This window comes from Diplotaxodon limnothrissa, linkage group LG1, assembly GCF_057381915.1.
Source record: "Diplotaxodon limnothrissa isolate DT_005_m linkage group LG1, D_limnothrissa_male_GT1.1, whole genome shotgun sequence".
Lineage (NCBI taxonomy): Eukaryota > Metazoa > Chordata > Actinopteri > Cichliformes > Cichlidae > Diplotaxodon > Diplotaxodon limnothrissa.
This window is the reverse complement of record NC_140596.1, coordinates 22,875,692-22,894,063: the sequence shown is the minus strand read 5'-3', so window position 1 is coordinate 22,894,063 and position 18,372 is coordinate 22,875,692. Positions and strand designations below refer to the sequence as shown.

Here is an 18,372-nt window from a genome sequence, read left to right as displayed (position 1 = left end):
GACAAGTTTTTTATTTATGTACAGACATTCTAATACTGCGTATGGCAATGAGACAGCTCACACAACAAAGTTACATTCACAGTCCACTCAAAGTATGCATGAGTTTCAGTCAGAACACTAGAGATGAACACACAGAAGAGAAGCACACAAAAGAAACTTTTCATACCTGTGACTTGATATCCAAAGCATAACTGATGCATGTTAATATTATTTAAATGTGAGTGTTTGATTTAGAAAAGACTTGCCATTCAGAAGTTGAACTCGTGTATTGCCTTAAAATGTCGTAAAGTAAAAGGATATGGCGTTTCTCCCGTACACCCCTGCTCCAAGAATTGGCTTGAGTCACGTGTACGTTATTTTATTCACTTAGCACATCTAAACCCAACATTTCAGACACGTAACTCGTTCCCCTTTTGATGATATCCGGCATTAAGTTGTGTCTTTGCCATCATCATGGCCTCAGTTCGATGGCAAGATTCAGTAAATATTTACAATACAGCGCTGCCCCCCCGTCCGCACTCACAATATTAGCAAAATATGTATTTACATGGGAATAAATTAACAGAAATGAAAATGGAAATATACAAGAAAGTAGAGTAGAAGTATCATATTGCATTACATGAATATAAAAAAATAAACTGTGACGTATTCGTTCGGTAAGTCCACACAGACAGGACAAATAAATAGCAAACAGTATCCACGCACATCCACACACAAACACATACACTCTGTCTCTTCAGCTGGTCGAGTGGATTAGGCATCCAGTATCAATATAATGGCTGTTGCATGTTAAGCACAGACTAGAGAGATGATGAGGAGTTGGAGTCATCAGCCCAAAGACGAAGAAAAGAAAAAGAAGAGAGAATTGAAAGGACAGGGAGGAGTAATCCTCCACCCCGTAACCAGTCAGGTTTGTTTGTATGATAACCCACCGCAGCTGACTGCCTGTCCCGTGGGGCGGTTCTTGGCTGTTCTTTATATGTACATGGGGGTCTCCTGTCCCGTTAGAAGCCTGAACATGGCTGCCGGCATGGTCTTCATGTGAATCTGACGGAGAGAGAAAACACCAGGGGTTCTGTGAAATAGACCATCAGCTGAAAACTGAAGAATAAGACGTTTTTTTTCTTCTTGTAAATACAACATAAAATTCAAATGAAATCGATGGACAAAAATGTCACCAGGCAATAAGGACACAGTTTAAAAAGATATAGACAATTTAAAGGGTTCTCAACTGTATAAAAGTAATGATCTGAGCAGAATATTTTACTGTACTGTACTAACACAATTTATGGTCTCCCACATCGAAGTGCCTGAACACTAAGTAGTGAATAAGTGAACCGACACTTCCATCTACCGTGTATTTGAGTTGGGTATTTTTTTTAAGCAGTGTGACTTATTTGGCTCTGACAGTGATCTAGTTCTGCTCTTACACTTCACTCATCCAAGGTTACTCCGTGTTTACGATTTTTCCTACCAATGTAAGAATTACACCAACCGCACTGTTTGCTTACACTGCAGGCTGTCTGTTAAAAGTATGTCATCTGTCAAAATTAACCCTGTAAAGCCTGAACCATGAAATAATTGTCAGCAAATTGTAAAGTTTTGAAACTGGACAGTTTATTGAACCTTCTGACAAATTCTGAAAGATAAATTAAATATAAATTAGCATATATGCATTTTCATTTGTATCATTTTTGCTATATACGGCATTTTTGTGCAATTTATCGCTCACAGTTTGTTTATTCTGGTCAGAAAAACCACAGTGATGATGTAGAGGTCTAAAGGGTTAAAGACACATGGAAAAGTTATTTTCTTCACAGCAGATGTGCCAAACATAAAGCCCAGGTGCCAGAGTCAGCCTGGCAACAATTCCAATCTGACCCAGTGGATGGTGCTGGGAATGTGCATGACTTTTACCCATATTTTAAGAACCGATGGCTTCACCAACCAATTAGGCAACAGATAAATAATTAAATGACAGAAAAGTTTGTAGTTTTTCACTACAAGTACATAGTAAAAAAAGCAAATTTCTGGACAGTCAATGAGCCACCAGAACCTTTTCTCTAATTCAACAATTTCTTTTTCTTATAATTTAAACTCAAAGAGTCATGCTGACAGATTTCTTTCATTCTACAGCAGGATTTCTATATCATGCAGAAAAACCGAGACCTAATGTTAAATTCACACTTGATTTTGTTATATTAAGATATCTCAAGGATTAAATGTGTAATTAAACTACTTTTCACTGACAGAAAGGAGAATTTCACTAGTGTGACCCAGTTAAGATCAAGCATGTGGCCCATTATGTAATTTGAGTTGACATGCCTGCTTTAGAGCAGTAATTGTTGCGATTATGTACCAACAATCATTGCTGTGCATTATTTTTACAGATGATTCAATTTAGTAACCATGACAGCATAGATGGATGCAGGATGGTGAAACCAGTGTATAAAGGAGCGTTCACACAGGAAGACATTCATCACACATCACTTTGTAGCTGATAGTCGGTGGCTAGCAACCATTCCAGGCTCTGGTTGCCTCTGTAACCCGACTGTCATATGTCAATCAGCATACATTTGTTCTTATTGTTAACTGCTTCAATACTTGGTCTCAAAGGGAGGTAGCATTTAATTCAGGATTCACCTACTTTGCACCATCAGCAGTTATTTCCTTTGATGGCCAATAACAGGTGACTCATCCCTATGAGAAAACAACCTTTTAAACATTTTAAACTGTACTGAATTTAATCCTGATGAGTTTATAGTCTTAACAACTTTATTTCATGTGATTTTTATGTGGTAAATTATGCTCCCATCTATAATAAACTAGATACAGCAGTACCCTGTAAGTGACTGTCAGTCTGATCCACTCCCAGCTCGTGATGTCTGGTTTCAGACAACGAGTGTGTGAAGCCACAATAACGAAATCCATCATTTATATTCAGCCAAAAGTAAAAAAACGGTGGTTGTACTGAAACCATCACAGTATTTGCACTGGATTTGCAAATGTTTGTGTCTGAAAATTATGGCTTTCTTTGTAGATGTTCTTTTGTGAAATGTTTGTGTGCATCAGTTTCACCTCGCCAACAGAGTTCGAGAGAGCCTGGACAATCTTCTCGTGTGCTGTGGCCACCACACTCTGACCATTGATCTCTATGATCCTGTGACCTACCCGGACCCCACCTCGCTCAGCAATGCCTCCTCGCATCAGACTGCATATCTGGAGGAAAGACAAACAACAACAACAAAGAAGAAAATTAGCTCATTATAAAGGTATTTCATTCTACCCCCTGATCATTTAACTAATTAACTAATAATAACTAATAACTAATAGTATCAGAGCCACCCACTTACAGCTCTATGAAATTATACATACAATGCCATTCTGAACACTGAAGCCCAGCTGATACTTTAGATCTGGTCTCTTAATGAGGACTGTAGTAACAGGAGGGCAGCTGACAATGTTCATTTTCACCTGGACCTGGTTCTTTAAGCCCTTTGACACAGAGAAGAACACACAAACATAAGAGTTTTTTTCACAGAAATTATGTAGTTGAATTTTGAAAATAACAAGTTAGGGTGTATTTCATGACTTCAGCTGCCTCTTCCATCCACTTCTTCAGTGTCTCGGTACCTTAATGATTCCCTGACAGGTGGCGAGCGGCAGCCCCACTAGGCTGGTGTTGTTGATGGACATGATTTGGTCTCCGATGCTGAGCTTGCCAGAGCGAGCTGCTGGGCCGCCGTTCATCATGTTGGCTAAAATAACTGTGGGCAGGATGGAGCCCCAGCCAGACTCCACAATCACCACACCCAGGATCTCCCCTTTACTCTTCTCCAGCTGCAGCTGTGGAGACAGAAGTAAGCAGGGGATGGAGTCTGTTTGTCATTTAAAAAAACCCAAAACCTTAATGATGAACAGAAACTGTCCAACTGTATTTGAAAACACATGACCCACAATGGTGGGGTTTTTAATATCCTTCATATAGATTAATGTATACTTTATTTTATACTTACAACAGTGAGACTGTACAGTCTCTTAACATGGATTACAGATTACTGCTTATACAGAAATAGATTCAAATCTCTGGTCAGATTAGACCGCTACAGCTAATGTTGAAAATCAGTGAGGACTACTGGTCCAAGGTTTCTTACCTTAATGTCTGGATTAGTTCACATTAGGGCTGCCACGATTAGTCGACTACCAAAATCGTCGACGACAAATTTAATAGTCGACGCGTCGTTTAAAGCCTTGTAAGATCCTGAAAGACGTAAGTAGTAGGATTTAAGAGTGTAATAACGGACTGAAACAGAAGATGGCAGCACTGCATGTACAAGGATGCCAGCTGCTGTTAAACCCCGAAGAAGAAGGAGCAGTGTCCGGTATCGTAGCTGCGGCCACATTTGAAGGCCGGTTACGTTGCAGCGACGCGACGAAGGCTTTCCAAATTCGAAGACTTCTGCAAATGCAGCCGACAAATGCGTCCTACTTTTCCCCAGATTTGAAGGATAGGTCGGGTGTATGGCCCAACCTATCCCAGAATTCATAGCACAGCTCAGCCCAATTCAGTTTCTAACAATGGCAGCAGCTACTTAGTTCTAATATTACTTTTATTTCTCTTTCTAGGTTACAAAATAAACTTTTAACATATTTTCAGGCGAGAATGTAGCTGTGTACACTTCAAATATGTGTTCGGTTTATCAAGACACCACATATTTGTAAAAGTGCGGCGACATTTTCGGAGACGTCTGTTACCCACCAGCTCGATAGCTAGCTGGGGTTCAAGGCTCACTAGAGCCCGTGAGAACACCGGACTCCCGGCAAATTGTTTTCAAACCCAGCGCCGTCTTTCACTACTCAGGTTAAACATGATATTAAGTCACTTAGATAACTTAAAAATGTTATTGTTTGGCTTTTTTCAGTGTTTTATTTGTTCCTGAGTAAATCGGTTTGGCTGAGATTAAAGTTTTACACAGCTGAATTAATGTCAAACAGAAAACTGATTAAACAGAAGTGTGAAATGGTAGAATTTACTCCAATGTCCTGTTATAGTTTAGATAGCAAGGAACAGACGGCTGAGTTTATCAAACTCCACTGAGACAATCTCCAAAATTCATTAAAATTTAATAAACTATCATCTTGTCTTTATTTTTAGTTAGCACATACCTTAAACACTTCAAGCTGTAAGCTAATGATAGTTATATAAGAGCAGATGCATGCTGGTGCAATAAGCTGTATGTCTTATGTCCAATGGATGATGATCTGATTAGTCGACTAATCGCAAAAATAGTCAGCTGTATGTCTTATGTCCAATGGATGATGATCTGATTAGTCGACTAATCGCAAAAATAATCGGTGACTAGTCGACTATCAAAATAATCGTTTGTGGCAGCCCTAGTTCACATGACATTTTACTTTTCTATCTGCATATTTTATCTGCATGTTTTGTTTTGCATGAGATACTCATTAAAGCACATTTGCTAACAGTGGAGATTAATAACAGCATTTGACACGATGGATGCATGTGATGACCTCTCTACTACTTTGTGTCTCCCTTGTTTCCTTCATCTTTCTGTTTTTTTAAATTTTTTTTATAGGAGGTAAGTGTCTGGCCCCGCTTAGAACTTGTTTTTTAAAAGGGTTTAGTGCTAAACATGTCTCTTGCTTCTCTCCAGCAGGCAGGGGTCATGGCTGGTTTGGGTTTTGTTTGCCTGTCATTTAACCTCCTAAGACCCGAACTCTTCCATGGCATGCATTTTTAATTTCTGTTTGCTATTTGGGATGATTGGGACCTGATGAATGTAAAAACAAAGAATTATGTGATTTTTTTTTTTACCTGATTTTTGTTTCTGAGAAAAATGAGATCCACATATGAGGACATTCGCTTTCAATTCCGATAGAACAGCGGCAGTGTAATGTCCTCGTAAGTGGATATCAGGCCCTTGTAGAATAAAATTGAGTATTTTGGTCTAGACAACCCACATATGTGGACACCAGGTCCTAGGAGGTTAAGTTTCTTTCTTTCTTTCTTTCTTTCTTTCTTTCTTTCTTGCCTCTACACACACTCACCACATTGCAGACACTTTGTAGCCTAATTTAATTAAGGACATTGTGTTTTCTCCATTACTGTGTGGTCTTCCTATTTCCTCTGAGCCTTAATAACAATACTAAAAAATGCCAAAAGAAGTCCTATCATTGCATTTGGAGTACATAATGGATTACATGCCTCCAGTAACACAATCTCCCTGATCTTTTTCTGTCTTTTTTTAATGCATCTGAGCCAACTGCTGAGAATTTCTTTAAATCTGGCAGATTTGCTCACTTGGACTCAACAGCGAACTGAACAGTGCTAAATGTTGAACTCAATAAATCTTACACTAATTCTTCCAAAACAAACTTATAGTAGGATAACATCATAAATTGGTACATTTTAGATCCAAAGGGTCAAAGGCCAAGCCTGGACAGACATGGATATAAACGTGACTGGCCAGTGTATTCTTGAACTTTTTGATGTATTGACAAAGAACAGAATTGTCTTTAGCAAACAAGTCAGCACTGTTTGTACTGGTTGTCTCAAATAGCAATGTATGAAAAACACCTGCTTTGCAAGTACAAAAAAAAAGACTGAAAAGGTTTGGCTTGTTGGAAAGGTTGCTAGGAGGAACAACATTTTACAACCAAATTTACTTTGGTTGTAAAATGTATTTAAACAACAAAGAACTACCAATAATTTATCTGTATTGATTTATCGCATCCATGTTTGACTTTACAGACCTTTTCAGATTCAGCTTTTGCTCATCCTCCAGTACTGTCATAATGCCGGATACGTTTTCCTGTTTCAGACCAGCTGATACTACTCATCTACACACCAAGCCTCAAGACATGACTTTATTCTTCGAACAGTTAGTAAGGTGGGAAAACTTTACTACTTCAAGAAAGCCCAGGTTCCTCATTACTGTAAATTACTCATGTGCCCCTAATACAGCAGCTGTGTGATGGTGCCCCTGCAGCCTCTGTGCTCATAAACCAGTAAACGTTTCACAGTTTGTAATTCACCAAAAGCCTCCAGCAATGTTTTCAGGGCACGGCATTAGCTAAAGCAAAAATGCAACAGTGAAAATAAGCTAGATCTGACACTGTTGGAGTAGATTTTACTGTACCATCTGCCTCTTAATCTAATTAGCTAACAGCAACTATAGTAGTACATTTCTCTAATAGCCCTGCAGCGCCAGTGTGATTCGTCCCACATGCAAAGTCTTTCACTGTTTATTCCCAGTTCTTCCTTCTGAGGTATACCCACCTCTTTGCAGTTTTCAGAGTTGGAGAAGTGGATGAGGTCATCATTGTACATTTCCTGGGTGTTGATGATGTCACTGTACTCCTTCTGACTCAGGTCCTCGGGGTTAATGCCATTGGCTCTCAGAAACTCCTGGTAAGCTACGCTGAAAGCCTGGCCGATGGACTGAGCAATAAGCTGGGCCTGCAGACAGAAATGTCAGGCTGTAAACAAAAGCAAACCCAGCAGCATATAAATAACAACACAGGGAGCTAAGGGCATCAACCAGTAGTGGAATAAATATAAAGGTGTTTAAGTTTCTACTGAGTTTCTCTGTCATAAGCTATATTTCGCCACTAAGAAAAAAGACACACTTTCCTGTTTCCTGCTCTCTCATTCAGGTGAAATCGAGGTTAATGAAGCCAACAGACAGCAATACATTTGAATGATATAACCATACTTCCTCTGTTTAATTGAAATCTATACTTGCATATAAATCCCTCTTTGCAGACAGTAATGGCTCCAAGTCCCACCATGAACTAGTTATGTACAACAATAAAAAATAAAAAAGAAGAAGAAGAAGAAGAAAAGACAGGAATCACCACATACAGCCAACACAAACTGTTTATAAGCTGATGGATGAGCGGCTGAATGGTTCCATTATAACTCTGGGCGGCCTTTAAAGCCTGGCAGCAAAATTAGATGAGGAGGCTGCAGATTGGAGCCCAGCCTTTATACTGACTGGCACAGAAAGTGAGTCGCTGGCTCCTCTGCGCAACATTGTTCATGTTGCCAGCTCCTGCTGAATCTGCTTCAACGAGGAAAGCAAATCAAAATCAAAAGTGCCCAGCCAATTTACATCATTTCACATCACTGGGCTGCCCTAAGTGATTACTGCAGGGTGCTCCAAAAAACATTTCTAGAACTTAGCGACAGCATTTGAGATAATTTAACAACACTCAATTCAGGGGAAAAAACGCAAGAAAACTGTGCGTCGGAGTCAAACTGTGGAAGTTAAAAAGCAGCGAGAAGTGGGAAGCTGAAATATTTTCTGACACTCACATAGCACTTGAAAGGCAATCGCAAGTGTCACCTTCACTATCTTTAGATGTTAAAGGATCTGCCAAATGAGAACTCTTACATAATGACAAAAAAAATAACATCTGTCATCTGTGTACCCACTCTCTGGAGACGATTCTCCCATAAACACATAGAGGCACAGTGGGTTTGTCATTCGGAAAACTCTTTAAGAGCTGCTTACATCCTCAGACTCAAAGACGTGGCATATCATTTTGTACTGCTTCTTTGCCTCGGGCGCTCCGGGTGTAGTTTCAATGCAGTCCTGTGAGGCTGTGCGTGGCATCCGGCGTCTTGCCATCAGGACAACAATGTTCCCAATGTCGGCAATGTAGGATATAGTGCGGAGTGCGTTGTCCATCATCGTTTCCTGTTGGGATGTCAACCAAAATCACATGTTTTAATTATGCTCTGCATTCTGTTGTTCTGTTTCTGAGTTTATAAGCTAACATAGGCAAGGCTGTAATGATACATGTATAACAGCAATTTTTTGGTTTCTTTTTTGTCACTTTCTTGCTGCTGTTGGTTTAACACTACCTGCTCAGCATGAATGCCACTTTTGTTGTTGTACTGAGAGTTATCTACCTATCTATCTATCCTTTGCTATGGTTGTTATGACTGCATGCAGTAGCAGTATGAAAGCAGAAATGATTCTGAATTTGTGGACTTTTCCTTTTTAATATTAATATCTAAAAAGACTGTTTGAAAAAGGAGGAACGTTGCCTCTGGGTCTGAAAAGTGAACTTGCATTTTTTCCAAAGGTCAGCAGGGGGCTTCTCTAGTTGCAGAAAGTTAGGTGTCTCTGGTTTGTTTCGCCTTTTGCTAATGACATTGCTGCCTTGTCTAAGTCACGGTTTGATCATGTGTGTCAAAGCGTAGCTTTATTTATAAGGTATATTTTTCCTTATGAGCTGAATTTAGGCTGCAGATATATTTTTTTAATGCTTTTATACTCCTCAGACTTAAAAATAAGGGCCTTTTCTGAAAACTTGGGACATGCTGGGATGTATACTACTTATATGCCCGTGAAATTGTTGACATCAACTACGCAACAATTAATTTTTTTATCTTACAGAGCAGTTTGTCAGCACAGCAAAAAAAAAAAAGTTTGTGCTGAAACGAGAAAGCAGAGAAGAGGGCACAGTGAGTATACTGCTAGGACTTTGGATTTACGTGGCATTGTCAAAGACTTGCTGAGCGTAAAGCATTGTTACCACTATTATTGTTCCATGCTTATATACATTACAATTGTCTTCATAATACTTTAGCAAAGTCAAACCTATTTCGGGCTTGTGGTAGACTAGTCGAAGACAGTTTGAGTTAGATAAATGAGTCTATAAATGTGACCGCCGACTGTGGCTGCTGTCCATGGTGCTGATCAAAACCTGGAATTACCTGATATTAGTGAGTATGGGTAAATATTAATTTGGTACTTACCCAGCCTGCCTGTATAGGAAAAGAATCCCCCCTTGGGGTCAATCACAGACTTGCTATGTCACACTCACAGTGTCAATATTTAATAGTTGATAATACTGTTTTCACTGCCATACTGACACAATGCCATCTATTCATCAAGCAATCTATTTTATTAACCACTCGTCTAATTCTGATTTGCAGAGGAGCTAGAGTCCATCCAGTCTCAACACAATGCCCACGCAATATGAAATTAATCCTCCCCAACTGCTGTTTTTAAAACTAGTTGCACTAAACAACAAACCTAAAGAGAAAATACACAACCCATGTACAACGAATCCATGCAGGAACCCCACAAAAAGTGGAAAACGTCTTCGTATTCACACATTTTAACTGACAAAAAGCTTTACGGAAATGAGCTGTTTCCTACTAATGCATTTGAAAAGCAGTAACAGTTACTACTAATTATCCTGTTTCTGACAGCAGCTGGTTTCCTTTGATTATTATAATATTTGAAAATTAAAGAACCACTGAGCAGCATATTTGTTTCCTCTCATTATCAAAACTGCAGCATTCATTTCGGGGTGAGAAGTGAGATGAAAGTATCGCTGACAGAGAACAAACATGCCTACTTTTGATTGAATTCAAGCCTGCTGTATAATCTGATTATAGCTCAATGACAACCCAGCAAATACTGAGTAGATTTTCATCTAAGAGCAATGAATAGGTGCACGAAAAACTAAGAGCATTCGTATTAATTAAAAAAAGATTGTTTGTTAAGACAGCCTAATAATTGTCTTGGGTTATAATGTATGAGGAAAAGCTGGACTCTAGACATGAACCTGTGGATTTGTTGAGAGGAGCATGCATTTGTTCATTGACGTTTTAAGGTAAGATGCTAAATTTAATTTCAGTTACTTAATGTCATTAACTATGAGCTGACTTTTATTACATCAGCCTAATAAATGCTGTTGTTCCAGCTCACCTTTGGAGTTGTTCTTATTATGAATCAATGTCAGGAACCCCATGTAAGCTACATCGAGCTTTTATGTGTACAAAAAGGCTTTTATTTAAAATCTGGGACCAGTGGCAACCAGATGGAAAAATGAGAGGAAGATAGAGACCGCATTGCAGCACGTTATTTTCTGCCAGGCGGCTGCCCACACACACACACACACACACGCACGCACGCACAAACACACTCAATTCTGACACTGCTCAGATGGCCAGGCAGCAGCTAAGCCTGAAACACTGCCAATGAATCATCTATCGCATATACATTTAACTGTTACTGTGAGCACAAGGCTCTATTCATGATCTGTAGCACAGCAAATCTCTCGGAAGTGTAGCGCTTCCATCAAAGCACTACACCTCCTGTGAAGACTAGTGTGGCTGCTTCACAACACAGCTTGCTGTAAAGCTAAAGGGCAAGTTTCTGTAAGTGTGCAGAGACGGGGTTTCATGTAAAAACTTGAATGTGGAGAAATACGACAGATAAAATCAGACTTCCAGGTGAATTTTTGACTTTTTGTCCAGTTTCAGAGGGATTGATGATTTAAGAAAATTTAGTCTATATTATAACTTTAGGCATTTTTGAAGGTTGGAGGTGGAATAACTCTTCCTGATTTAATACACTTATCTACTAAATGTCAGTTATGGACAAAACACAACTAACAACTGGGCATGTTTGTGCTTGTAAACAAGACAGAGGGAGACAGGATGGGGGAAAGGAGCAGAACAAGAGGGACAGCTGAACATAATCACATTGTCAAGAAGGTGAGATGGCGGAGAAACAGCCAAAGAGGAAAAGGTCAGAAGAATCAAAACTGAGAAAGAAGGGCTATGATCGGAAAAGGATAAAGAGCTGCTTCACCATCTGTGAGGCTTTCAAGTGCAGAGGCCTCAGAGCTTAAATGTATGAGGATAAGAGCTTCTTCTTGATGGATGGTGAAAATGAAATTTTCTGTGTTCCACAGAAAAGAAAAATACTTTTGAAATATATACAGTCCTGCAAAAAATGTTTTTTGTACCCTCCACCAAAAAACTGGAGGGGTAGTATGACATGACTTATTTGCTTTAGCTGTAGTAGCAATAATCTCAAGTATTTGTTTTCTGTATGACATTATCAGTCTCTCACATCAATGTGGAGGAATTTTGTCCCTTTCTTTTATAATTTTGTTTCTGTTGCGTGAGGTTTGTGGGTATTGTTCATGGAAAGCTCTCTTAAGGTCCCATCACAGCATTTCAATCAAGTTGAGGTCTGGACTTTGACAACTTGATTCTTCTTTTTTTTTCCAAGCAATGCTGTTGTAGATTTGCTGCTGTGCTTGGGGTCATTGTCCTGTTGCACAACCCAGTTTAGGCCAAGCTGTAGCTGTTGGACAGACGGCCTCACATTTGACTCTAGAATACTTTATAATACACGGCAGTTGATGGTTGAAGGTTCAGGAGGTTGTTTGGCTGCAAAACAAGCTCGAATCATCACCCATTCACCACTGTGCTTGACCGTTGATATGACGTGCTTATGCTGACCTGCTATTATAGGTTATCACCAAATGCGGTGCTGTGCATTATGACCAAACGTCTCAGTTTTGGTGCTGTCTATTCACAGGAAATTGTTCTAGAGGACTTGTGATTTGTTCAGATACAACTTTGCAACCCTACATTGTGCTGCCATGTTGTTTTTAGAGAGAAGTTGCTTTCTGCTAGCAACCCTTCCAAATAACCTATATTTGTTCAGTCTTTTTCTAATTTTACTGCTATGAACTTTGACATTTCACTTGCTATCTCAGGCTTTTAGGGTCCTTAACATGTTACTCTTGTGTTTATTGCAATTTCTCTGAGCATTCCAGGTCTGAACTTCATGTGAATTTGCTGGGACAAGTGTGTATGTATGTATGTTTTCCATGTAATCTTTGTTAGTGTAGAATGATGGACTAAATTGTTTGAAAAGCCTTATAATCCACTCCTGGGAAGAATGTTTGGCTTTTTGTGTTACCATGCATCCCAATCTCAATGAGCAAGACTCACAAACTGCCAACACTTTAGCCTTTATAGAGGTGATCAGATATCATCAGTAAGTTTGATCACTGATCAAACTTACTGAGGATCAATCGATCAAGCCCATTTGACTATTGGGACCTGGCTATGGAGGGAATAACACCGTACTCAGTTTTTCACAGGACTGCATTGTGTCTTATGAAGGCTTTATTTTGCTTTGTGGAGCTGGTGTGTTGGCACGTGTTAGCTCTACAGAAGCATATATAGCAACAGTTTGCTAGCACACTACCTAGCTAACACTGATTGAATTACTTGCTACATGGTCATTTGTTGTATCACTGATTTTGCGATTTTTACACTTAATTTTTACATTTATCTTTAGTTAACCTTTGAATCCTTGTACTATGTAGCCACACCGAAGTCAAAAAAGTTGAGCTTGGTAATGTTAATTCTTTTATTGAGTGCTAAACAACAAACCTGAGATCTCTTCCTAGTCACTGTAGTTTTGTTGTGTTTAGGATGCTCTGTTTATGTGCTTCCTGCCTTTTCTGTACAGCTAATACTATTCATCATTGTGCCATTAACTTTGCTTTGTGCATCCATTAAGTCTGGGGTCCGAACTTCTAAAGGACCACTTTGTTGTGACATTAAAGTAAAGGCAGTGCTGCACAGATGATCCTGCACCATTTTTTTTTCTTTTGGCTTTGCAGAATCTATTTTTAGCCACGGTCAAAAAGAATTCACAGAGTGACGTCATGAGATTAAACAAACAACAATCAGAGCTGGGGCAGCTGTAGGATGCAGCTGGTGTCAGCAGTTAAGCTGTTGTTTTGACAATTATGACATAACATCATTCCCCTGAGGCGTTGACTCATAGTTTCTGGGAAAACAGCTTTTGTTCTCACAGGTGAAAAATCATACTTTTAACAGAAACATGGAGCACTTACCTGTGAGTCTGCGTTGAGGACTTTGATCCTCTGGGTGGAGATAAACAGATCAACCTCGGTAAGGGTTTGGGCGTCTCCATCTGCGCTCTGAAGCAACATACAGACAGAAGAGTTTGTTAAATCACCTGCGTCTGGCTGTTTAAGATGTTTGTGTCAAGCCTGACTGTTCATTGTGCACGCAGCTGTCTGAATAGTGTCTGTTTTAAATGTGGGAATGCCTTTTTTTAATTGCCAAAACTCATGCATTCAAAGCTTAGTGCCCAGTTAGAAAAGTCCTTGTTACATGGACATGTTACTGAGTCTAGAGGTGAGGTAGCAAAGGAAGAAAAAGAAAGTGTTTGGCAGTAGCGTTAGTTTGCATCAATAGTCCTGGCACGAGGATGGGCGAGCTGGCATGGAAACAAGAAACAGCTTAACACTAAACCCCTACCAGCTGGCTGTTACACCAGTGAGAGTAATGCAGCCTCAGCACACAACAAGCTTGTGCACATTTCCCTCTAATCTCTCTGTGCAGAAATCTAATAAAACTATGCTTGTTTTAGTTGAATTAAAACTGTCTTATGTACTTAAATAAGGCAATCTCATAGACAAATAAAACACGTGGTTAACATTTGCTTCAAGCAATAAACGGTAAACCTTTTTTGGTGGTGGTGGTGGTGGGGGGGGGAGACTGTGACCTGTCATTAGTTCATCATTTTCTGTCCATATCCAGTATCAGAAAATACAATGAATAGTAATTAATTTTCTTTAGGGTACAAACTAGTTTTTGCAAACATAAGTTGTGGCTGGCATGTGATTTACATTTGCCTGCATTTGGCCTTGAGGTAGAAGATTTTTCTGTTCAATATGTCACGCTTTGTTTCCTTGTCCGGTCTTGGTATGTGTGAGGAAGCTACGACCGCTGGCTCGCTGACCTTTTTCTAGAAATCTTGCAAACCCTTTAAGCTTCAGAGTTTTTGGTTAGAAAGAAGAAATGACAACTCTTACACATGATTAAAGCCAGTTATATCACTTTAATGACTAAAATGATTATAGATTTTTGAACCTATGGTAGAAAAATACATAAATATTTTTAATCTGTGGAACTTCTTATGCTTTTCCTCATTTTTTCTTATATTTATACTGTAACAGTGTCAGACTAAATCTGACAGACAAAATCTTCAGGCTTCAGATTGATCTAAACGCTTCAGACACTATTGGTTACTATTGGTCTGTACTGTGTCTTGGAGACACACATAATATGGTCGGTTCGGACACAAAGCTTGGGTTGTAAGCACAGCGGCCCGACCCACCTGCTGTTCTGTTTGAGAAGGACAGCCAATCAGCATTAAGTCTTAATGGGATAGAAGCTTCAGACACAGAATCCCCTTATTATAAATTCATGATAATAATTCATGTCAGTAACACGTTACGCTACTTTGTTTCAGTGGTTGTTTAGTCTAATATAAAAGCAACTCTGTTTCCATATAAGGAAAATAAATATTCTAGGTAAACAAAGCACTCTTTAGCCCCTACAATAGTAAATGTTAATGTTGTCTATAGGCAATGCTTATCTTGTATATACGGGAATGTGATTTAATCACTAAAGTGATCTCTTTTGCATTTTTCTAATGTAACATAATATTCACTCGGTTCAATTTATCCTAATTATTTTACGTAAGAAATTGGCAAAAGGGTCACTGAATGAGTCACAGTATGAGACACGCAAAACATACAAAAACACATTAAATATACCCCTGATGTATCAGTACAATAGAAAATTAACTCTAACCCTACGGTATGTTTTGGAGAATAACAATATGTACAATAACAATATGACTGGAAATAAAAGAAAAAAAATAGTCTCTAATGTGTGTGCGTGGGATGTATTTGCATCACATTTATTTCAGTTATTTCTTTGTTCTTTCCATATACAGTGCTTGACAATTTTTTTAGCCCACCACCCAGTCTAAGTGACAGTACTGGTTATAACCCAAAGGATTTTAATGCTTCTGTAATGGTTAATCCTGCATATTTCTAATACTAAAAAACAAAAGACTGAAAAACACAGTGAAGCACATCATTTAATTTTGATTAAAATCCTAAATTACAGTTATTTACTTGCATTCCTGAACAAAAACATTAGTTTGACTGTTATGCTTGAATAATTTATGGCATCTCAGAGAAGTGGGCCGGCTCAAATTTGGGTATATAAAATGACTCACTTTGGTATTTGCCTAATAAATAACAATATAATTGTTAGTTTTAAAGAGTTCTACAATATTTCTGGAGATACAGATTTCTTTTTCCGCAGACAGAAGGACAGAGATAAACCTGACACAGATTTGCTGAACTCAGTGCATGAACATTCAAGTGTTTGAGACACAAATGGAAAAGGATACACAGACAGGCAAATATGAAGTCAAAAAATAAAAGGTGAGAGTGGAAGTAAAGTGGCCAAAGGGTCTTTCTTTTTGTTCCGTTTATTACACACCGCCTTTTTCTTGATTTTGGCAGCCTTCTGTACCCTCTGGCAGGCAGGCAGGCAGGCAGGCAGGCAGGCAGGCAGGCGTTGGGACGGGACGGGACAAGGTCAGCAGATACAGGAGCACAAAAAACAGGAGGAAGAGGAGGAGGAAATAAAGAAGGTAAATAAAAGAAGGTAAGACAGTAAAGCCCCAAACCAAAAGGCAGGTGTGCTGTCGCTGCTCTCACAAACAGGAAGAGTGACAGAAAGAAAGAGAGCGAGAGAGGAGGAGTGTGTTTGTTGAGAAAGCGTTTCGCACAGCCATATTGGTTATCACAACAGCAATTACAGATGGTAATAATTGCTTCTTTAAAAAACAAACAAAAAGCGTGTAGACATGGACTGACACTGTTCCTGCATTCTTCACAAAGCTTTTTAAGCTACTGTGCTGAACAAAGCATTTAATCAACACACAGACAAACTCTGTCATTCAGATCAAACGCACGGGCGCTGCTCTTACCGACTTTCACGTTTACGACACAGTCTAAATGCTGCTAGCAGAAAAGACATGCTGGAAAAAACAATCAACAACACACACAGAGAACGGGGGCGATAAGCCCTGTGCAAGGATTTCAACTCTCTGCTTTGGGTTTGTTTGGTTTTTGGGTTCTTTTTTTTTTCAAGGTCAAGTCACTGTGTTTGGAATTAAAGAGCTTAGCTAATATGGAGACAGTTTTACTGAGCTAATGGGTGTGATTAGTTCATCAGTAACACTGTTCATGTAGTGGGCTCTAACAGTTGACCTTAGATAACTAATCTTTAGGAGGACTCTTAGCTCTCGGTAATCTTTCAATTTATCCCCTCCGTATAAGGTTCAAGCTGAGCTGCTGGCCTTCCTTCCATCTACCATCGACCAGAGGAAATTATCTTGACATTACATTTTCGAGTGCAGGCCTGGATGTTTGCCTGAGCCACTGCTGCAAAGCTGTAACCACCAACACAGTATTAATAACAGCCCAGAGGGAAGTGTCTTTTTCCAGCTTTCAATCTGTAAAGTTTCCTCTTCTGTGATCGGCTCTCAGGAAGACAAACATCTGAGGCTTTGAGCAACACCTACTGCTCTGCTGACGAGGAGCAAGGGGGGGGGGGGGGGGGGGGGTAGTGAAAGGGAATGGGGGGGGTTGAAACTTCATAAATATTACATCAAACAGCGAGTTGACATCATGGCACAAAGATCTGCATAAGCAGCCTACACAGCTCTGCTACAATTTACCTGCCATACTTCTTTTTGCTCAGTTCAGCACCACAGGGTGCGAACCTGTGCTTTATTATACTACACAGATGCTTCCTTGGGTTGATGTGAGGCAAAAATACAAGTGTGGCAGAAATATACTCTAGTCAACTTGTTTTTATTTAAATAGCACATATTTATAAAGAACAGGAGAGGACACGAGGTTCTTTCTATGTGTGGTTTGCGTTAAGCCGACAGTCTCCATTTCAGTGTTTAAGGTCAGTTGCTATAGTGCTATTCATTCGGTTCACAAGGGATAAATGAATTATATAATGAAGGGCCAATCGAGGGAAATCACTGAGAGAAAACGGCTGATTTGCTGCAGTCGGTTGGAGAAGATTTTGTGCAGGCAGACAACTGTGTGGCAAAGAGCGAGTGATAAAAGTGCACATGGACAGTCATGCCAGCGACACAGTTCTGTAAATTGCACTTCATGGTTGCGATGATGACATTGTGGGCAATGTTTACAGCAGCTCTGCCTGTTCAACCAAGGTCTCAGTTCCTAGGCTGTAAACAACCTTCATTCTTTAGTGAAATCTGCTGATTGAATGACACGTTTAATTAACACACTGTAAGAGACCTTTGTGTCAGTCATGTCTTCACTTCTTGAAAAGCGGTTTAGGGATGCTGGGTAAGGATGCAGGGGGTAGGACTCCCTTGCAGTACCTGCTCTATTCACACGCAGGCTTTGTAGTGTAGAGCTGGCAGGATGAAGTCTGTTTAATGTTGAGTCTGACTGATCTGGACACATGCTGGTCTATCACATACTGCCTCTCCAGGTGATGCCTCGAAAAATTCAGGCCTTCGGGGCATGTGTGAAACCCACTGTAACTCTTTCAGAAAGACTGGCCGACAACACTGAAGATTCAACTTTTGTTAATAGATATTCTATTAAAAATAACTAAAGGAAATCAACTAAACA

At 39.5% G+C, this 18,372-nt stretch overlaps 1 protein-coding gene across 2 annotated transcripts in view; it reads right to left on the bottom strand.

Annotated features, from left to right (window-relative positions):
• Positions 1-975: 975 nt before the first annotated feature.
• apba2b (amyloid beta (A4) precursor protein-binding, family A, member 2b) overlaps positions 976-18,372 on the bottom strand; it is a 30,921-nt gene continuing 13,524 nt past the window's right edge. For both annotated transcript variants that reach the window (XM_085355176.1, XM_085355186.1), the window contains 8 exons: positions 16,187-16,222; positions 13,714-13,800; positions 8,538-8,723; positions 7,301-7,480; positions 3,634-3,846; positions 3,376-3,495; positions 3,079-3,219; positions 976-1,047 (listed from right to left, as the gene is read on the bottom strand). In XM_085355176.1, the coding sequence (XP_085211302.1) occupies positions 976-1,047; positions 3,079-3,219; positions 3,376-3,495; positions 3,634-3,846; positions 7,301-7,480; positions 8,538-8,723; positions 13,714-13,800; positions 16,187-16,222 (1,035 nt within the window). The remainder of the gene's footprint in view (positions 1,048-3,078; positions 3,220-3,375; positions 3,496-3,633; positions 3,847-7,300; positions 7,481-8,537; positions 8,724-13,713; positions 13,801-16,186; positions 16,223-18,372) is intronic.